The sequence below is a fragment of the Zophobas morio genome, unplaced genomic scaffold (assembly GCF_036711695.1).
Source record: "Zophobas morio isolate AGI-343-1 ecotype UQ-CSIRO unplaced genomic scaffold, CSIRO_AGI_Zmor_V1 ptg000005l, whole genome shotgun sequence".
NCBI lineage: Eukaryota > Metazoa > Arthropoda > Insecta > Coleoptera > Tenebrionidae > Zophobas > Zophobas morio.
Window position 1 is genome coordinate 11373991 of NW_026972110.1, and position 22669 is coordinate 11396659.

Consider the following 22669-nt stretch of genomic DNA (forward strand, 5'->3'; position numbering starts at 1 on the left):
GATTCTACGTCCAAAAGCTCTCATAGAGTTCACTCCAACAGCTCGAAATAATTCTTCTGGATCCTGAATACCACTTCGTCTTAGTAGCCGATCTTCCCGGTCCTGTGTTGCTTCAGGACGTCCACTGCCTCTACGGCGAGCTTCCTGCCAATCTCTATAGATCCGTCTTACTGACTTGATCGCAACTAGTTCAGGTTTGTGGATAATGCACCTTCTCAAGTGATTTTTGCAATATTTATTAAACAATTATGTGAAATGACGTCATTATTTTTTTAAATTGCAATATCAATAGGATTTCGAAAATATTTTGTTACGTTAACACAGAATGTAGAATTTTATTATCCAATTATGTTTTTAACACAATTCATGTGAGTACATTATAAACAGGCAGTAAGAAACTACAAATAAATGAGCGTGTTATGTTGTATAATAAAGTGCTATTTATGACTATGAAGTAATTAACTGATGGTGTACAGAAACGAAACCACAACACGAACATTTTTATAATTGTATAATGTTTAATGGTGCCTATTTGTTTTTCTTCGTTCTAATCATGGTACCAATGGTACCGAAACTTATTACTCTGGTTTTTCAAAAAACTTCTTGTTAAGGTGGCGTCGACCTAATTTATCTACCGTTCCCATATAAATTTAAAATTTTGTTTCTGATTGAATAGGATATTTTGGTTACTTTTGTCGTTTCGCACGTGTTTTACAAGAGACAATATTTACTACACCAATGGACATTTACAAGTACAGAACACAAGCACCTGATCATAACATTATTTATATTTAATTGTTTTGACGACGATAAATTTGCTATCAGCATTTTAATAACTTTCGATTAATAGTACCTACTTATCACTTGTATCTGTTGTCAAGTAACGTAATTTTCTTTCTGATCTAATAAATCTACTCCAATAAAACCACACAAAATTTATATAAATCGAGCAATAAAAATGATTGTAAGACACTGCTACCATTTTGTAGATTCTTTTAAACAATATTTTTAATATTATAAATGTTTTTTACACCGAAAGCAAAACCATCTTTAATTTAAAACAGTTTATATTTGATGAGGATAACTCTCATAAATCAAATTTTTATTTTACATGTGCGACGTGAAGATAAAAAACTTGTTAACCTTGATCAACAACAAAAATATCGGGTACTCATGTTTTTATCGACAAAACTGCATTTAATTTTTGCATCGTAATGCAAAAGATTGATAGTAGTCATCATAAATAGATACTGCTTAAACCTGCTGCAATTTAAAGTCTGTGAATTTGCGTTGTGCAAAGCTAGTGTAAAACCGTCAATCGGTAAGAGTGTATAGTAGAAGTATAGAAGTGAAGACTTTTTTATTAAAGACTTCTTACGCGCTGATAATGCATCAGAAGTGTAAATACATATATTAAATAAAACAGAACAGGATTGATAATTTGGTGAAAACTTTTACAACTACGAGTATAAAATTCGTTATTGTGTTAAATAAAAATATTGTTACATGAACATATCATGGTTATTTCTATGCATTAAAGAACTAAAATTGTGTATTCGTGGTTTTAGGTCGATTTTTGGTCAATATGGTTGTGGTATACTTGATAGTGGCAACTTTTCTGATTTTGTATTGGTACTTTACGAGAAACTTTAATCACTGGAAAAACAAAAATGTACCATTCCTAAAGCCTCTACCTTTTTTTGGAAATGTTATTGATGGAATATTTATGCGTCAAGCCTTTGGAGAAATGTTTTCAACGTTATATCAGAAAAGCAAAGAACCTGTTCTTGGATTTTTTATTTTAGATAAACCATGCTTACTTCTACGAGATCCTGAAGTAATTAAGAGGATTTTAATTACAGATTTTCAATACTTTTTTGATAGAAACGTTTTGAATAACAAAAGAGATGATCCTATCGGTACCCACATGTTATTTTTTCTGAAAAATCCGGACTGGAAAGAAATGAGAACTAAAATCACTCCTGTGTTTACATCATCAAAAATGAAAGCGATGTCAAATTTGATAGAAAATTCTTCCAATGAATTAACCAATTATTTAAGTACACAAGTCGAAAGAAAATCTGTTATTGAAATGAAAGAAGTCTGTCTGAAATTTACTGTAAATGTAATCACTTCTACTGCATTTGGTGTCGACTCTAATTCCTTCAAAGATGATTCTCGTTTCTGTGAAGAAGCCAAGAGAATGATTAACTGGGACGATTTTATGACCGCATTTAGAATAAGATGTTACTTTCTAGCGCATTCTGTGGTCAAAATATTTAGGCTAAAATTATTCAATCCTATTTCTATAAAATTTTTGGAAGAGAGTTTTTGGGATATTATGAACTCTCGTACAAATTCGAAAAGTCATAGAAATGATTTAATCGACATTTTGCTTCAGCTGAAACGTGATGAGAAAAATTTCTTAGGTTTGTAATAATATTTTGACCCTGCTTTATGAATAACTGATATTTAAGACGGAGACTTATTAACATCTCAGGCCGTTATATTCTTTGCCGCTGGATTTGAAACAAGTAGTTCAACAATGGGATTTGCACTACACGAACTAGCATGTCAGCCTGAGATACAAACAAAATTACGAAAAGAAATTATCGAAATATCGAAACAACATGGCGGCATAAATTATGATTCTTTAAAGAAAATGGAATACTTGGAGATGTGCGTGAAAGGTTTGTCTTGAAAATATATTTTTGATATCTAGAAAACTATAATGTAACTGCAGAAACTTTGAGAAAATACCCTGTTTTGCCTGCACTGGAAAGAAAAAGTAACAGCCGTTACACCATTCCTGAAACTGGTACTGTTATTGAAAAAGATACTCCTGTGTTTATTTCGGTTATGGGATTACAAAATGATCCCAAATATTTTCCAAATCCAGAAGTATTTGATCCGGAACGCTTTTCTTCCAACAATAAGCACTTGGTGGAAAACTGTAGTTATTTACCTTTTGGAGAGGGTCCTCGGAATTGTATTGGTAATATTTTTGCATTAACAACTATGTTCTTTACTTTTATATTTTTACTCTAGGTGCAAGGTTTGGAATGATGTCAGTAAAATTTGGACTGGCTAACATAATCAAAAATTTTGTCGTCGAGGCTACTTCAGAAACCAAACAAAAAATCAAACTAAATCCCAATGGCTTGGTACTGTCCCCTCAGAATGGTATTAGCTTAAAAGTGACAAGAGTTTGATTTTAATAATTAAAATAGTTTCACAAGTAGGTTTATTTTTTGCTATCGTGCTCCTGGTTATCTTAACTGATTGTATTATTGTTAAATATAAACAACAACTGTATCTCTCTTTAATGTTTGTTTGTATATTGGTGATAAAAATCATTTTGTTTTGTGTGAAGAAATAGTATTCAAATTTAAGTAAGTGATATCAACTTATAGAAAAAGGTGCGACGCATGTAAAGTTGAGAGCAAATCAGAAAACTGTCTGAGTTGATATCTCTTTTATATGCGGATTAAACTGAGTTCTGATGGTAGTTAAAAGTATTATTGAAACTGTAAAAATTTACATGATTATGCGTGAACCCAAGTTAATTATTAAACTAAAAGCGATTAAAAATGTGTTCACAGATTACATCGTGGATTTAATATAATACATAAAATAAAGCACATATGAAACACAAAGCGCATTTTATACGGTCAAAATCAAAATAATAATTCTAAGATACTTGTTCAAATTCAAGCTGTGAGAAAATAATTAAGCTCGTATAAAAATAACACATTAATACAAGATAAGATAAACATAAAATACATCTCCTAATTCAAGTGCATGATGATATTAATTTAACTGATAAAAATTTTCAAGGTCCTTTCTCTCAAAATGGATTAACGTTTAAGGTTAGTTTAAATCGACCATTTTAAATCTAGAGTACGAATTTATGAAGTGTGGATAATGTAACAACTTAACTAATAGCATACAGACATTTTAGAAATCATTGTTATAAAAAATAATGAGTTGAAGCTGAATTTCCACCACGCGTTTTTATTTTTACATTATTGTAGTTCAATTGTAATATGACCATGAATAATTAAAAATGTTAGCATGAACTATAAATTTACAAATAATAAAACAAACATAACAAGTGTTGGTGGAATAGTCAAGTTTTACATATTTTAGATTAGAAAGACCTTGATAAATTGATATTACACTAATTACACTTGCTGAGGAGGACTGTGACGTCGAATGCAATTCATTTTAAACAATCGCTCTTTTATAAAATCAATATTTTTGAAATGGCTTTTGTAGTTGGTTGGGATATTCTTTAAACAACGTCATGGAATAACGTGATCTTATACCTTCTATATAGGCACTGAGATTTCTTTTCTATTTGCGTGATTTAAATAAAAGTGTACAACTCTTTTTGAAAACTGTTAATTTTTTGTCTTCCCATTCTAAATAGTTTTAATCAGTCAAATCTATTCTCATAGTCAAAATTATACGAGTTTATTTTCACTCTATCCCATTTCTCATTAAAACATACTTAGGCAAAAGCCCTAGGAGATTTTGTTATTTTTGTTTGGCTATTAACCAAACAGCCCTCAGCAAGCGAGCTATAGTGGACGTTGTAACGAAAGCGAGATTTAAGTTCCTCGTTGCAGTCTGTGCCCCTGTCCCGATGATTCTAGTCTATAGACAAGTACAACCCACAGTCCCCATTTCTTCACCCAAAAAACCTGTGCCATATATACTATTTACCTGGTATCCGCAAAACAAATAGATATCTATTACCAAGCTGCGCGTTTAATGTCGACGCGGGTCTTGGTAATATGAAGTCTCAATTTCAACATCTATTTGGGCAGAAATAAGACCACAAACGTGTTCACATTTTTAAACTCACAAACTACAACCAAGAAATGATCGTCAAAAGAGCAAACGGCAAGTGAGCCTTCCCTGCGTTGCCAACCGCCTAAGCAGCTACCTACCTAAAAAGAGATATTTACTAGTTCTCTAGAGAGTTTACCACCCTAACCAATGATCTCTGTACATGATTAGTAATCATTGATTACCTAAGTATGTTTAACGTTTTTCTGAATTTATTTTTCAAATTTAGATTATTCAAATGTGGTTTCACGGCGTTGTTTCTTTTCTCTAAGCACGAAGTTTTGAATTCAAAGTGGGACACCACAACATGGGTAATATGCTAATATGTCATCTATCACAGTGATTTCAACATTTGAACGATCCTTACCACTCCCAGAGATATGGTTAGAAGCACAAAATACTAACAGTAAAGTTATATTAGGAGTATATATTATAAAGTTGGATTTCTAGTTACGCACCCTCAAAGAGGCGGAAAAATTCGTACTGCCAACATAAATTTCGGCATAATTTGAACATAATATCCACATTTACGTTGTTTGTTACCTGTGCGCATTTTGCACTCTTTTCTTCATTTGACGCTGTTTGTATAAAATTATATTATAATTTATAAATCTCTTATAATATGTGATTAAAAGACTCTTCCACTCATGGAAATTAGTTGCTTGACTAAACCAAACTTTCCGCTCATGGATAAAGCGTATTTAAATTCATGATGATTGGCCATATATACATATTTTTATCCCTAGATTTTAGTTATTGTGTTTTAAAGTTTGGGATTTGATTAATTAAATTTAATTAAATAGTTCGGACACTAACCATATTACATATTTGTTAAATATCTACTAATTTAAAAAGAGGGATCAGGGAGGGACGTATCTTTAATTTTTCTAAATTTTTTAGTGTATGACTTATACAGTATACTTTTATTTTACTTAAAAATATTTAAATAAAAAATTGATTTAAAGTCATTTAGACAAGACTTTCCTCTGAAGACAAATATTCAAATAAATTCAATGTGCTAGAAAAAAAATTCAATCATAAATTTTTTGTAAAGTAATTCTGATATAAGTCAAGGCAGACTCATAAACCACAAATAATATAGGGGTATGCTTTTTTATAAAGTGTAAATATGAGTTACTATAAAAAGAAAGTGTTTATGTTATTGATGGAGATGATTAGATACATTTTGGTTAGCACGATATTCTTAACTAAATGATTTATTTTATTGATTAAATCTCACTCTATTTTCTCGAAATTTATTGTTAGTATTGCACTGCATCTAACCAAATTGATATATGTATCATTGGAAAACTGTTGATTACATCATCACACACTTTTGTAATGGAAAAACTCACTTAAACCATATACATCTTTATATGTAGGTATATATTTACTTTATCACTGCATACATATTGTTACGAAATAAACCCATACGCCGTCCCGGTATGATGCCTATGGGTTTTCTAGTATGTGCGACGATGATGGGTGAGTCATGGTCGGTGACGGTTCGTTAAAGAAAAACCTGGAAGCTAAATTCGCGATGGGTACTCTAGAAAAACCTCGACCGCGGCACATCTAGAAAGGGAGTGTGGGTCTAAATAGAGGCAACTTTTCGAAACGAGGATTATTCAGCCAACGAGTCGAGTTTAATGAAGAGAGAATCCAGTTAAGTTGGGCCGGAATTATTTTGTACATAATCGCTGTGCAATTAGTCGTGTAAATTTGAATAACTAAGAAATAAATTATTGAGTTTTATCCACCCCGATTTTTGATCACTGATAATCGTAACAATATCATTAAAATTTAATTCTAAATCTAGTTTATCCTGACACAGTATAGCTGATTTAACGTGTATTAAAGAAGCCGTAGATGAAATAAAATAAAAAAACTCGGAAATATTTAGTGTGAAAGAAATTCTTATCCAGTATTCAGTTATTAATTTTTATATTCTTATATGAAAAGAAATTGATCAATCCGGCACACCGAAATTTAAGCCCTCTTGCACCCGACCGGTAAATTCGACCGGCCAGTTGTTTCGTTGGCCGGTGAAAAAAACCGACGAATTTTATTTTACATCTATACATACATACATAAACGTTATTTTTTCCTCCTGCAAGGAAAATCGAAAGGAAAAAATTGTCTGAACGTACGCAGATATGGAAAAGAGTGCATAAAAAGTAAAATAAAATATTTACAAAAAGACGTCAAAAAAAATTTTGATAAAATAAAATTAAGACTAAATTAATTACCGATGAAAATAGCCTTCATAAAAGATACAAAAATGTTAAAAAAACAAATTAATGCACAATTCTAACCTTTAGGCTTCTTCTTCTGCTACAATTTAGCGAATTCCCTCATCTTCATTTAAGAACCCACTGCAACAAGAATACATTAAATTTTTGTGTACACAAAGAAAAATACCATAGAACAATACACACGTTTAATAAGTAGATAAGATTTAAAAAATACTAATCACAAAAAGTTTTGAAATCACAATTTAAATTCTAAGCAAAATTTTCCATTTACAACACGCGATTTTTGATGGAGGTGACCCGAAAAAAATCCATATAACAGACTCAAATTACACCCAAAAAAAAGAGTTTCGGAGAATATTGGTCTAAAAATTCGCTAACAAACAGATACACGGAAACGGAAAATGGATATTTTCACTCCATAAACTGGAGACTGTTCAGAAAACAAGAAATTAAAGTTTCATAAAAATAACCCTGCTACACTACGCTTGGAAATTAACAACATTCTAAAGTTAGTTTAACCGAAACTTCAATAAACACTTTCCAATAAACTCAAACATTTTTGTTGACCACTGTTTTCAATTAAAACGATTGTCTGAAACATTTTGCTGATCTAGTGAACTTCTGTTAATTGTAGTTAAGTATCTCCCAAATACAAAAATGTTTTTAAAACAATTCTGAAATTTAAAAAGACAATAACGATAATTGCAATCAATAATATTATTAATTGCAGAATAATGAGATGGGATGCAATGTAATTAACATTGATAAAAACCTATTAGATACTCCAAATTATTTCAGCCGAAAAGGCTAGTTTTAAAGAATAAATCTTTGATAAGACATTAACGTTTGAGTTCTTGTTGAAACAAACATATTTATTAAGTCCTTAAGTAATGATTTGTACAATTACAATGCAACTACTTCTCTCATAACATCCATATTTTTGTATCAAGTTAGAGTTAGAATAAAGCACCATACATTGAATAATAGATCGATACATAAAGCCTAACAGCAACACTTACCCTTTAAATCCTGATTTCCTTTCCTTCTGCGCCGTTCTTTGCAGACTCCTTCCTCATGAGCATATCACAGCACTCACCTCTCACTTTAAGCCCGAAATCAAATTATTTTTAACAAAAATAAGCCAGCTAAACAAACTAATTTCCACACCGCACACGCCAACAAAGTCAAAACCGACAGAACTCCGGTGCGTAACGCGAAAAATGAACAAAAAATTCTCGCCCATAAAACATCAGATCATTTTTTGCTGAGTTTTTATTCATCGATGCATCGCACAGTGAATGAATCTTAATTTAAATACTGCAACATTATGCATTCGTGGAATATCCTTTTCACGCTGTGTGGGTGAATAAGAAATTACAGATTTTACATAGAATTCGCCAAAAACAAATTAGAACACTCGATTTAAATACTTTCCTCGTTTCATTTGAAAATATTTTATTTTTCGACAGTTAATGACCACATCACAGAATTAAAATTTTTTCACCATTTCTGCCAAAATACTCATGTAAAATAGATTCATACGGGGTGTTCCGACAGTCAAAGGACGGAAAACTAAACATTCGCTGTAGACTATAGAAAAAGTTCTTCAATGCATTCTAACAGAGGTGTAATTGAAAAGTATTTTCAAACACACTCGTATAGAGTGTCCCGTTTAACTTATACAGAATGTATGTTTACTTTCGGAGCGTTGGCTACTTTCATGTTTTATCGATGTTTCATAATGCCCTTGCAACAAATCTCGCCTCTTTTAAAAATTATGGAATTTGATTTTGCGGTTTTTGTTTTGTGATAACCTCGATAAAGTCAAAACCAATGGCGTAATTAATTTACGCTCAGGAAGTAAAAAGTTTCCCATGAAGAAACAACACTAAAAAAGTGTCTCAAGTACACGCACTTTATAATAATATAGCCTAATAATAATGTCATTAACTGCTGTGTGTAAAATAATTCTCGTGTATTTATCGGACAATAAAAGTGTTTATATGTCAAAATTCTTTTATTAATAAAATTCTAAGGTAATGTGCTCTCGAGGGAACTTTTCCCTTTAAAGTCTTAAAAGCTGACCAAATGTGATCATTAAATCAAAATGAAATAATTTCTTAAGAATGTATAAAATCTAACTGGTTATTCTATGCGTGCTTGACACATTACTACCGCATTCTAGATAATTATTTTTAAATAAATGATAAATGTTTACAAATAATGACAGCTAGCAGTACAATATATCAACATAATTAAAACAACCATGTCAACTGCAACTTTTCGTTTAAATATCAGAAGAAAAATTATTTAGACGTTGCCCCACTCTGTAGATTGCTTTACATGAAGTTTAGTGATAGTCCGACACTCTATTTTCTACATTAAATCTGACGTAGAATGACTGTCGTATAATGAAAATGCAAATCACTTTCCAAATTGCAGATTTCATTTCATTATTCATTAATCGGTAGGTCGTTTTTTATTAAGTTAAGGTCAATATGTTTTGACTATATCTGAATACTGATATCTGTTTTTTATTTATTTGTGATAGTGTTTTAAATTATGCATATATTTCGACACCTATGTTTCGAAACGTGTGTTCAAGTTATCAATAAAAAAATTGTTTTCTGATTAAATGTCACTTTACCCGTAACAAAAAGTCTTTATGTAGAAAACTTAAATTTAAAACCCGACAGTTATTTGCACATAGAATAAATAAATATAATAAATTCCATAAAAGAGTGCAAACGGATATTTGTTTTGTTGACAGGGGATATATTCCTGGGACAACTTGAATCAATTTTTTGTCTAATGACGTCAGAATTATGAGATACGTATGCTAGCATTATTTTGGACATTAAAGTAGAATTTTTCACTTCAATTTGTTGTAGAAAATAACATGAAAGCAGTAAAAAGATACTCGTATAATAAAAATAACATGCACACAAACACATCCTGTAAATTCTTTGTTTTTTGAAATTCTCGATAGAGTGTGGCATAATTCAGTTTTGCTTATTTCATTCTCTGCAGTTATAATAACTACCCATTTTGCTATCGTCAAAATTCGGATGATTTTAACTTTAACGGAAATAAACGTACGGGATCGCGTGGTAGATCCGCACACAACTAGAGTTTTTCTCATTGTCATTGTTCATGTGAATGTGTATTTGCAATACGAGTTTTTGCCGCCGTGAATCAGGCTGTTTAACTTGTTTATTACCATCAAATTACTTTTAACGGCGATTTCTCTGTTGCATTAGTGTGTTTAAATTTGTGCTATTCAAATATTTGTATCGATTTGTACCATTTCATTTTTGAAACTTGGAGAGGTTTTTTCAGCTGGGAAATAAATTTCGTCTAGGTTATTTCAACAGGTTTTCTCGTTCCAGAATGAACAATTTGCCCTCTTCATTTTGCATTTTTATTTAAGGGTATTTTTCAAAATTTGGCATTCACCACTTTGCATTTGAGCACAATCTGACAAAAGAAACTTGAATTGACGATCACAATTCAGCGGCAAATTTTGAATTTTTCGCGGGTTATCACACTGATTTCTACAATATAGTGGTTCGTCTTATTATCTTATTGAAATTGGGCACTATTTGAATATTTTCCTAAAAAAATGAACAAGGAAGAACAGACCTATCGAATGGATACCCGTCAAACACCATGAGACTTCTTTTTGCCTTAAAATAGAAGTAGGATCAAAGCAAATTCCAGGATATTGTTTATGTAACAATTTCAGTACGAGAAGTCCCTTCAGTAACTCCTGGCGTAATGGGCAGTGGACGTTTACGTCAAGACTGTTATTTTAATAAAATGACTGAGAATGAAGACACCATTTTTTACTGTAGACATTTAATCAATCTTTTATTTTACATTGGCATATGGACATAATTCTAATTAAAATATTTTACTGTTATTTTCTAAATATATCACTTATTTATCTAGCAATAGGAAGAATATAGATTTTTCATTAGAAGATAAAAAGGATTTTACAGGCTTCAGTGGTCCTCATATTTTGAAAAGAAAAGTATGGAAAAAAGTGTTAAAACAATATAACCACAGAATCAACAATCTCATGATCACAACATTTGTCGTAATATAGAAAAACAAATTAATTTTAGCACCAGATCGTCGCTACGTCATTCTCATTACAGTACATTTTTTACTAACATGAGGTAAAGGATGCAACTGGTACTAAATTTTGGATACTTTAGCTAAAACAAAGATAACAATAATCGTATCTTGTACGAAAATAGTTCTACAGCTTTCCTAATTCTAATAAATGCACACATAAAAATAATATTGAACTAAATATCATTTTTATTAGACTAGAATCACATAGAAGTTTATAAATATCTTTTATAAACAATATCTTGTAAAAAATTGTTACAAAAACTGTTTTATTATAAAACATAATTAGGTTTTCTTCGTTACTGTAATCAATAAATAATTAACTACGGAAAATTGACTTAATGAGAATAACTTTAATATCCAAGTCATTATCCGGTATTAAACATCGTGCTGCTACTTTTGATAATTTGATTTGTACCATTGTTTGATATTACAGTCATGTAAGAAGACAGCTTTATAGTAAGAGCAAGTACCCATTTACTAGCTGTATTACTTCGCGAACGTCGGATTAAACACCACAGCTATTTCCACAGGTTACCTCTATTGAAAGGATGGATATGTTCGAAAATACGACGCACTATACAGTTATACAGTTACATAATAAATTTTAGACAAAAATAATATTTACAACAAAAAATAAATATAAATAAATAAACGAAAACGAATACGTCTTCTACACATTGTTTCTGACATTTGGTTTATATTTACAACAGCGACAGAATATGTACCTAGCGAAGCTCTCCCTCTCTGGAGGATTGATCTCGTGTCAAATCAGGCTACTCTCTTTACCCTTGTCGATAATCAGCTGTTCTTCCTTTTTCAATTCGCCGAAATTTTCCGCCAAAGCTTCAACTTTGAACTCTCTCATGCTGACGACTTCCACTTTGTTGAACCGGCTTTTGGGACTAGCGCAATTGCTCTGCAGCTGTGAGGTAGACGGTAAAGATTGATTGTCAGTATCGTTGGTAACCGCCGCCAACTTGTCCACAGCGGCGTCCGACGCCCATCCTTCCAACTTATCTTTCTCTTTACTCAACACCAAAAATTTCCATGCTTTCTTATTTTTGGTTTTGGGTAAAGTGCTCGCCTTACGATCGCCAACTTCCTCTAAACTTCGACAGCACGGAGATTCCAACTTCTTGTTGCTTTTGCTCTTGTGAGGAAACGAAGTACGAGTGCTGTTGTTGTTCTTTGAGTGCTTCACTTTCGAGTCTTTATCTACCGATAGGCCGAATCTATCTGTGAACTGACGAAAACGCGAAAAAATCGATCGACTGTTCTTGGTCTCGCACGGGGGACTTTCACTTTGTTGCACTTTTTTAATTTCGTCTTTATCCGAAGAAATACTGTTTACGTTATCACTGGTATTGTTCACACGCGACATGTTTTGAACGCTGTTCTTCCTGTTGTTGACGCTGATCATCTTTTCCTCGTCGTCCTGCGTCGAAGACTTAACGTTATTCATCTTCAGCTTCTCCGCGTTGCTAAACGATTTATTGTCAGAACACTTTAGAATACTTTTTTTCTCCTCGATACTGGAAGGAATTTTCACTAAATGTTCCGAGTTGCGCTTGTTCAGATTCAAAGTCTCTTTAGAAACAACGCATTCTCCTTCTTTTCGTAATTTCTCGTCTTCTCCGTCAGATCGATCACCGTCGAGTCCTTCGTCAAACCTTTTCTTTAACGTCAAAGCGTATTCATCTAAGAATTCCGGAGTGTCAAAAGATAATTTCTTGTTGCCGATCATACAGTGTTGGTCGAAGCTGAATCCTGCAGATCGCAATTTGCTTTTCTGGATCATTCGAGCGAGATCGGAACTATTGAAATGCTGAACCCTTTCGCGACTACCTTTTCTTGAGCCGGGATAACTCTTTCGTCCTGTGCCGACGCTACTTTCTGTTGATATTTTGAATTTGAGAGCTTTTTCCGAAACTTCTACTTCAGTCGCTGTTTCTGATTCGCCGCTTTCGGGGTCTTCAACTACGTCTTCTAGGCTTTGTTCTTCACCGATGATGTTACCACTGCCGAAACTTGGGTCTGTGTCTTCGTCTGTTGATCGGGATCTGTACAACAAGAAAAACGAGTTCACACTAGTATCAAAACCTTAATCTAATTAGTATAATTCTTACATTGATACTGATCCAAAGTGTATAAAAAAACACAGAAAAAAGAGAAGCGAGAAACTTTGTCAGCCACATGACTTCTTGGTATTCACCTTGTAGTAATTTTTGTTTTAGTTTTTAATGAAATACATATAAGCAGAAGTAGTGGCACTTTGGCTACAAGTAGTGTTCTTAATTGTGAGCTGTATACGCCAAGTAATTATTTTTTTTTACAAAAAGCTCAAATCAAGCTTTTAAGATGTTGAAACTTTTCACTTTTTTCTCATTTTATCTTGTGGGTTTAGTCTTGTTTCAATTTGGTGTCTGACTGCTCGAGAAAAAGATCAATACATATAAATAAACACCAGAAAGCCCCTACTAATTATTTCTTGCTACTTCTTTGTCCCGTAATTAATTTGCATAATAAATTAAATTGTCACCATGAAAATAATTAACTGACTTGCCACAAAACTTTGTGTTCACAGCCACTTACCGAAGGCTGCTACAAATGCTTTGTTTGTTTGTTCGTAGTAAAAACAAATTCACTTCATTTGTAATACACTTTATAATTTCTTCGCTGACTCTAAGTAAATAACTGAATTTATGAAAGTAGAGACATTTGAATTTAATAACCTTTTGTTTGAATCCCCCTGATCTGTTTAATTTGTATCTGTTTATTATTTGGGTCACGCAATTAAATTAATACAATATTATTAGATGAAATTAGCTTATTATTAAAATAACGCAGTTACAATTTTCGTTTATTTGTTGCATGTTTGAAGTGGGACTCTCTAATGTTAACTAAAATATCCTTCTGCGAACACAAACGGGTTCTAGAATTTAGATGCGGACTATAATTATTGTGGGGGTCTTTCTCCGTCAAACTGCCACTAAATATGAAAAATATTAAGAGGAATTTAGGAGTGAGCATCAGGCCATATAGATGATGAATTGGAATTTAATAAGTTATATGTTTTAGTTGGATGGTTTATTCAATTTCCAAGTCGCGGTTGAAAAGAAGAGATAAATATCTAGAAGAAGTCTAAAGAAATTGTGAGTTTTTTAAGATTATCTTGTTAAATTGGATGCGGTTGCCTCTAATAGAAAGAACGGATTCTTTATCGAGGAAAAATGTCGACCACGTGTAGAGCCACGATCTCGATGACAGCTTTACCCCCGCAGAAAATTATGTCCAAGATTCTGTAATCTGTGAAAGTGAAGTTTCACTTCTCGTCGTGTTTAGCTGTTGATAGTCTACGAAAGTTAAAATTCGTTTGAGTACCGATTTAAAGTTGGGCTTCAGATAATCCGTATCGTATCCCCCATTCTTAACGAATTTATAGTCTGGATAATATCCAATTCTGCGTTTCCTAAGCTGGAGTGTGAGAAACGTTGATGATATTGACTTCTGACTCTTTCATTTAGTCTGACCTGATTTTATCGGTTTTTCTTTTAGCGTAGCGTAGAAGCGAGTTGCAGGCGCTTGCTTTGATCCGTAAGGCAAACAGAGAGTAGTGTGTTTAAAGGTTTCAATATTCTGGTAAAACTCGGTATGACATCCACAAAACAAACAGGTCTGTAAGAAGTATTGAATTACCACAAATTAGTAGCAATTTTTGTGAGTTTGAGTTTTTTTTTTGGGTCAGCAACTGGTAAGAAGGTTTATGCCCCTATATCAAGCTCTTTTTCAGTTAAATTTGTATGTGACAACAAAAAAAAAATCTTTTGATTCAACGTAATTCTGTCAAAAACTAGTTTATCTACATCTGAGCAAATAACTAAAATATTAATTGTGTCTAGAGGTCTATACAGAAAGCGTACCTTCACTATCTTAATTATTGACTACCGACTTTATCTAGGCATTCTTAGTCTTTTAGAGTCAGTGAGAACGACCTTGACCTTCAGCACACTTTTGTTTGTTAATATCAAGGTAACATGTTCTTCACCTCCATTTTGTCTTCTATGTTTGACGTCTCGGAGCTCAATTTAAGTTGCATTTTCATACTAAATCATTAGGTGAAAGAATTTAATCAGACTGTAGGGTAGGACAGGAGTTTCAATCTAGAATTAGTGCTAATACTTCCGTTTCCATTAAGAGGGGCAAACCTTCATCTCTTGTGGAGCGATTCAACCTTGTTGTAGGTCGGCATAAGCCCAACTTCAATATTAATGTTTTTGTTGTTCAGAGCGTTGGTCAAAATGGAAGTTTTTTCCACAAAACTATCAGATAACTTGAAGATTTGCAATCAGATAACTGTATTCGTAGTAGACTGGTGATAGATGTTGTCCATGCAGTTGTTGTTGCTATCTTTTTTTTTCTTATTTAATAATATAGAGCGCATTAACCGCATAAGATTATGAAGATAACAAGAGGAGAAAGACTTGAAAAAGGTAAAGAATGAGGTAAGAATGGCGTTAAGTTAAGAAAGTTCCTAGGTCTGTTCTCGCTTTCGTCGATGTTGACCACGACATGGTCAACGGGACTGTGAAGACTGATAGTAAGGCGTTGAGGAGTCTAATTTTGACATTATTACAAGATGTGAACATTAATCCTTTAGCTGAAGACAGTGTATGTGAGTAATCCAGTGTGACTATCCCGGAATCTTAGGATAATGTCTTTGACGTTGGTTTTAACAATTTGTAGCTGCGTTTTCACTGTCGTTGCCGTTAAAGATGTCTTTGATTTTTACTACCAATTTGAGCGTCTTTGCGTTGAATTGTAGGTCTAAGGGAGCAGTTATAGTAGCAGCATAAGCTGCTGAGCAAGCTAATAGGTTTTCTCGTTGCCGGTTATACCATTATGCGATGGGACCCAAATAAAATAAACAGGTTTATGGAGACTGTTTATAGAAGTACCTTGGTTAGAATTTTGTAAGATTAAAGAAATGGGCGGGTAGACCTTTTGCGGTTATGATCATAAAGAATATGTAGAGCACAATATGCGTTGGTGCCCCGTGTAATGTCGAGTCCTAAAAGAGTTATGGGCCTTTACCTAGTATACAATTTATACACGTATCTCGACTACCATTCTGAGATATTTTCTACAGAGTCCTAGAACATTTTCGCAGTCTTTCTCGACAAGTTGGTCCATGAACAATCATGAGTGGCACAGGCGGAATTGGTAGAACCGGTTTCGTACCTACAAAGCCCGTGGTTTGCCAAAGCATTGGCCATTTCATTTCTTTATAGCCCGTGTCCAGATAGTAACCTGACCTGACCTGAACACAACTTTTTTGTTGTGCCCCGCTAAATCCTGTATCGATTGAGTCATTTCCAGACAAGGTTTGATGTATCCGTGCTAGAGTGGCAGACCGTTGTTAAAATAATCCCTATTTTCGCAAATTTCCCTCTCGTCATTCGGCCTACCTCTTTTGTCGTATAGGCCAAAAGCCCGAATTTCGGAATCATCTTCAAATATCGTAGTCATCAAAATCACTTATTACTTTCCACGGCCTCGCATAAACCCATCGTACTTATCCCTTTGTCTAGACTTTCTTCCGAGAATAATCGCCAAAGCCTATTCCATACCCAAATATGGGCAGCACCTTCGTACCCGATCAAACCACTTCAAATCGAGTTCATCTATTTGCCTAAAATTTTATTCGACGAATATCATAAATAGATGTATTGGATCACCAAATATGGACAGGATCTACTGTTCACCCCTAGGGTCAATCAAATCACTTCCCTTGCAATTAATATACGATGTTGAACGGATTAACAGAAGACTCGGGGTTCAAAAGCGACACTTTTGCTCTAGAACAACTAGTGTGACCATTTCTTCAATATTGTGGATGACCTGCCTGAGACAAAATTGTGGGAAATTATTTTTATGCACTCTTCACTCCATTTCCGGCGACAATATTTTGGGAAATGGATTTTTATGTATTCTTCATGCTATTCCTACGAGCCAAAACCCCATAAATAGGAAACGAAATTAAACCTTATTAGTTAGTTTAATCAGTCAATTCAGTCATTCAATGAGGAATTTAAAACTAGCTTTGTTGTGATGCATCTAGTGCATTTCCAAAACATTTTCTTGTCGAGATAGAAGAGCCGCAGCATCAAGCTTCACTTCGTTACCTCGGGAGCCAAAATAGTCGCATTATGGTCTAAATTATCATTGGTCTGAGTAAATTTCGCTTGGATGGAGTATTCTGCGCTCATACGACTAGTTCATCAATGGGTCAACGACCAGAGCAGCGCAATCTCAAAAATTTCAACCTAATCGTCTTCATCACCAACAGGGTAAGAGAAAACCACCCGACCAGTACTTCCATGGTAGCCGTTGGTATGCATTGCGCCTGTTGTCATCAGGCAGGTTAAACGTTTTGTTCGGACAAAAAGGGTTTTAGCCCAGAATTGCATCGTTTAGCCCCACCAGATAATGGCGCCATAGAGCATCATCGGTCTTATTACCCACAGCTAATGCGTGTAAATCTCAATATTTTGCTATGGCTCTTTTGCTTGCTCAAAGTATTGCCGTAGTCTTTTTCGTCTGATTTGTTACGTGATTTCTTTAGGAAAGCTTATAGTTCAAGCAAATACATAGATATATGAAACCGAAGAGCATCAATGTGTTTATTTTTTGTGCGACAAATCTATGTCAACGTTTACTAACAATAAGATTGCACCACCAACCACGAACAGCTGAATAATGTGGTCTGAGTTGATATGGTAAATGAAAGAAACCGGTGAAACGTTAAAGGAAAACATATTCATGGAATGTGAATAATGAAGGTGAAAAAAGGAAGTTCAATTGCATAGCGTACTTCGGGTACCATATGCCTATAGTATTTTATGAACGTACGTATTTCCACCTCTAGTAAGCCATTTGGATATCCTAGTAACACAAATTATTTTCAAAAGGACTTCAAAATTTGATACCTGGTACTTCTGTCGCAACTGGTACCATGACCGGGGCGGTAAAAGGTACGTGGTAGCCAGGCGGTCGCACGGGCGTGCAAAAGGAACTTTTATCTTTTCCACCATGAGCAGCCTTTGCCGGCTCGGGGAAAGTGGCAAGTTGATTACCTAGCCCAGGCCCGACGGTATGCGGGCCACAAAGACCCCATTGACAGCTCCAGGGCTAGATAGCACGGGATCCCACTACTAGTCGCCGGCCTGGCTCCTTTGGCACTAGGAAACTGGAGCTGGTAAGCGGTACTAGTTAGTAAGGGGAAAGTGAGAGGGGCAGTATGATCCTCCGAAACAAAGAAGCGAACACACAACCTCTCTTGCTCAATGTCAGCTTCCACCTTCCCGTAGTACAGGTTGTTTAAAACTAACGGAAGCTCTGGAGGGGGCCCACCCAGGCCTTCAGTCTCGCTTAACTGAGTTGAGAATATGGTACCGGGTATTTTGTCACTTGGTGCCGGCGGGTGACAGGCTTTGAGGCGGCAGAGGAGCTGAGGACGCCAGCGGCAAGCGCGGGCGGGGGGGGGGATGTTCGAATTTAGTCGCGCTTCCACGACTGGTTACCAGGCCCACGACGAATCTTAGTCAGGCTTTTCGAACTGGATGGGCACCAAGCCCGGAAGGTTTTGAGTAGCCCTATCCGTATGGGAGGCGAGAGGGGCGTTAGTAGTCTTCAGGGAGAGCTGGGAGTGCCGGTTCGAACTGAAGATGAACGCTTATATAATCGGTCAACTAAGCCACCTGTTACGGCAGGTCACGGAAGTGAAGCTTACTAAGTTTCGAAGGCAGCACTGGCCAGGTTTACCAGTACCCGTCGAACTCAGCAGCCCTTTGCAGAGCATTGCACATTCCCCTCAACGGGGCATGCTTCAACCGGAACTGGTACGTGAAAACGTGAAAAAGTCCGACCCGTGACGGAACGCTTGCGTTCTGGTAAGGCTCTACTTTCGAGTAAAGGAGCTATGCGGGTAGTAAGTTGTCTAGAGCGAGTCAACTCAGCAGTTGGGGAGTGTGGCGGCAAGTCAGCCAACCCCGTATCTGAAGGTACGGACTGGGTAGCTAGCAATGGGCGTCTGGTAGCCCGAACGATTCATAGCAAGCAAGGTAACGGGGCAATGGCGAGGGTACACCAGTACCTATCTGATCGAGGTGCCCTCCCAAACCAACCAAGCCTGATACCTCGGGGCAGGCGCCAAGCTTCACTGGGGAATGTCAAACCTCGGTGTCGACCCGCATTTGGTGTAGGACTCGAGGGGATAGTGAAAAGCTTCTTGATAGTGGTTTGGCCCCTTGGCCGCGCCTTAAAGCCCAACGACGGGAAAGGCGGGAGCGACACGATCCTTCCCAGTAGCACCACCACTACTAGTCGCCGGAACGATGGTGCATTAAAGGTCCGGTCCTTCAAACTGAATCGGCTTAGGGTTTGAAGATTTTGATTTAGCTTTGCTGATATGGGGGGGGGGCAGTTAAACTCTTCAAGAGTGCATTTACTGCATGTATCTAGAGCGCAACTTTATGCAGCGGTAAATGTGAATATAAAGCCTCTAAAGTCATAGAGGCCTGCGGACTAAGGACTCGAAGCGATGCTTTGGCCCGGGTATACCAGTACCTGTCAAACTCAAGAGCGTGATATATTGCATTGTATGGCTCACTCTGCACAAAAGACGCACATAGAAATGTAAACACGTCTAACTAGATGCGCAGAGCAGTTGTGTTCTGATGAGGCTCTAGGGCCGGTGAAGATGTTCGGGTAGTATGATGTCTGGAGCGATTTAACTTAACCGAGTTACTAGATCTTTTCACATGCTTCAAAAAACTTGCAGATCGAATTTATTTCGCATCTAACTAGCTAGCCAGCCTCACATCCTATGATTCAAACTGAGTATCGGGCGAAAATGTAAGCCTGGGACTTGGTGGGCCCGGAGATCTGCTAGGAATTAAAGTTACTAGTAAGAAGGGGGCAGCCTCTTAGTCGGAGATGCCTAGATAAGTCGCAAGATAAACAGGCTTTGACGAAGTAGGTTTACCAGCACCCTTCAAAGCCGAAAAGGCTCCCACAGGAGTCACCGTGTTTGTTTAAATAGACATGTGTATGCAGTAGGCTGATGACTTGACAGAAGAAAAGGGGTTGATACTAATTTCAGGGTAAGAGAGGTAGTTAGCCGAACGGCTAGTACGAGTATATGTTGACCGCTGACTTGATTCAAGAGTACAAAACATTATACTTCTACTATGAATTGTAAAAAAATTTCACATAAACAAGAAAGTTTCTTCTCCAATCTTCTCAATACACGATGATTATTATTTAACTAACCGAGTCGTAAATGAATCAAACGTAAAGGCGGTAGTGACGCAGTTTGAAAATTTCGACGCCACATTAATTATTTAAAATAATTAGATCTACCGGGTGTCTGGAAAATGGCGGATTAACTCTCCGCTACGCTCTTAACAAAAAACTGGTGAGTCTGGGAAAAATAGTAAAAAAAATTCTTCTCACATTTTGGGTGAGTTATAATGATTTTAAAATTGCTTCTTTTGCTACGTTTAACAACTAAACCGCTCATTCATTATCGGAATAACTAGCAGTAAAACTTTTAGTTAATATTTTTCTCGCCCTTGACCATGTTTAATTACCATTTCAGTTAGAATGCACAAAGATATGGCTGTGTTGTTTTTGTAATAATTTGATAAATTTCCATTTGACAACAATGTTTGCCTGATATAAAGCGAAGGTGGATTTCAGTCACCATCGTTACTAAGAAACCAGAAAGTAAGCTGGACGTATTTACGCGTTAGGTGTGTACAGTGTTGCCAATTTTACTTTTATAAAAACACGTTTTTTTTCGTTATCTGCACTATAAAGAATTTTTTTATTATTTTTTTGGGACTCCCGAAACCCCCGTATATAACGTACCGAAGAGTTAATCCGCCATTTTCCAGACAGCCGGTATAGTGTCAGCGAAGTTCTTGAAAATGAAAAAAAATGTCAATATTCGTAAGCATTACCTCAAGTTCATATATGAATTTCTTTTCTTGCAATCAGATACAAACTGGGAATTTTAAACATTGGAATAATAATCTCTGCTAAATTTTTTACGGATACCCAAAGGAGAATAAAAAAGTTTTTGTTATGTGCGATTATTAAATTTTATTGTTTTCAACACAACGGAAATACTTTTGGCCTTTCAAAATTGAAATATTTTCCAAGCATTGTGCAACCAAAACCCTCTTTATTATTTCAATCCATTATTTGTCAATATTATCTATAACCAGTCATTAAATTCACACACAATATAACTTTGGTCGAAAAACTTTCTTTCTGTTTTCATTACTCTAATTAAATTTATAGCGACTTCCAAGACTAGGGAATCGGTATCATATCCTACTAATAACCAAGCTAATTACCTAGACAATAAATCGCGAATGTAACGTAAGAACAACGCGGTGTGAAACATTCCACGCGAAAATTTCTTTACCTCGATCTATTCTGCTGGAAGCTGAGACTCTTTTTTAGCTTAACACTGGCATTCGAAAGCGATTTGGGAACAGTAGCAGTGCTGTCGGGGCTTTGCGTAGACGGCGTGTGCTGCTCCGTCAGTTCGGATACTATACTCTTTCTGTGAAGTCTCTCCTCTCTCGTGGCTTCATTTAATCTCCTATAATATTCTAACGCTTCCCTAACCGGCTGAACAATGAGATCCTGAAACAATCCAACTTTAAAATTAAACTAAAAATGAAACTGCTGTAAAGCTAACTTGTAACTCTGTAAGTAATTCTCCCAACGCTTCGAACAAAGGGAGAAGGACGAAGCCGATAAATGAACACTGAGACGAGGGTTTCGTTATTTTCTCTCTGTCCATGAATGGGGTGACAGGTAAACCTTCCAGTTTCTCGGCATCGCTTTGTTTGAAGAATTCTTGGAGAAGCTTATCGAGCCATGGTTCCGCTACGTCCATCGGTCGAGCTTCGTTTGATATATCGGACACTTTTATCAAAACCATACAAAGCTAAAAAGCAACCTTGAAAGTTTCTACTGTTTACATATAGGATGCTGATCCCAAATAATTTATTACTGGACACGTTTTAAGGTTTTATTTATCGAAAAAAAATTGTACCTCTTCAATATACGTCTAGTCACCTAGCCTACGTAAAAACTAAAAGTTAGTACATAAAAGATATTCCTGTTGAAGTGATGAACTAAATACAAACTGTTTCATTTTATACAAGGTAGTAATTGTACATAAGAAATTATACAGGGGATTTTTGTAGTACTTAGTCTCTGTTAAAATGTTGCAGTTCTAATAAGTTTTGAAAATTGCTAAACTAAATCATGGTATTTATCATAAACTTGAAAGTATCGTACTTATGTTTAAACTAGTTAGATTTAAATTCGTGCATGTAGGT

General features: G+C 35.3%; 2 protein-coding genes across 8 annotated transcripts in view; one reads left to right on the forward strand and one right to left on the reverse strand.

Annotated features, from left to right (window-relative positions):
• The first annotated feature begins 15 nt into the window (after positions 1-15).
• Positions 16-3326, forward strand: LOC135122717 (cytochrome P450 6k1-like). 3 transcript variants are annotated; one of them, XM_064047098.1, is made up of 5 exons: positions 16-194; positions 1569-2429; positions 2478-2690; positions 2744-2995; positions 3049-3326. In XM_064047098.1, exons 2-5 carry the CDS (start codon positions 1586-1588, stop codon positions 3210-3212), a joined length of 1473 nt encoding a protein of 490 aa, XP_063903168.1. In that variant the 5' UTR covers positions 16-194; positions 1569-1585; the 3' UTR covers positions 3213-3326. The 3 variants fall into 3 exon arrangements, with proteins under 3 accessions (XP_063903168.1, XP_063903167.1, XP_063903165.1); XM_064047097.1 differs by lacking the exon at positions 16-194 and adding an exon at positions 1215-1321; XM_064047095.1 differs by lacking the exon at positions 16-194 and adding an exon at positions 1329-1400.
• A 7668-nt stretch (positions 3327-10994) lies between these two features.
• The window catches only part of Pde9 (Phosphodiesterase 9), a 252277-nt gene continuing 240602 nt past the window's right edge, over positions 10995-22669 (reverse strand). For all 5 annotated transcript variants that reach the window (XM_064047105.1, XM_064047108.1, XM_064047107.1 and 2 more), the window contains 3 exons: positions 22021-22272; positions 21742-21965; positions 10995-13309 (listed from right to left, as the gene is read on the reverse strand). In XM_064047105.1, coding sequence (XP_063903175.1) covers positions 12013-13309; positions 21742-21965; positions 22021-22272 — 1773 coding nt within the window. In that variant the 3' untranslated portion in view covers positions 10995-12012. The remainder of the gene's footprint in view (positions 13310-21741; positions 21966-22020; positions 22273-22669) is intronic.

Excerpts from the sequence above, each read along its gene's own strand:
- LOC135122717 (XM_064047095.1), top strand. Across the intron at positions 2,691-2,743 it reads CTTGGAGATGTGCGTGAAAG|AAACTTTGAGAAAATACCCT; the intron begins GTTTGTCTTGAA and ends ATGTAACTGCAG. Across the intron at positions 2,996-3,048 it reads GGGTCCTCGGAATTGTATTG|GTGCAAGGTTTGGAATGATG; the intron begins GTAATATTTTTG and ends TTTTTACTCTAG.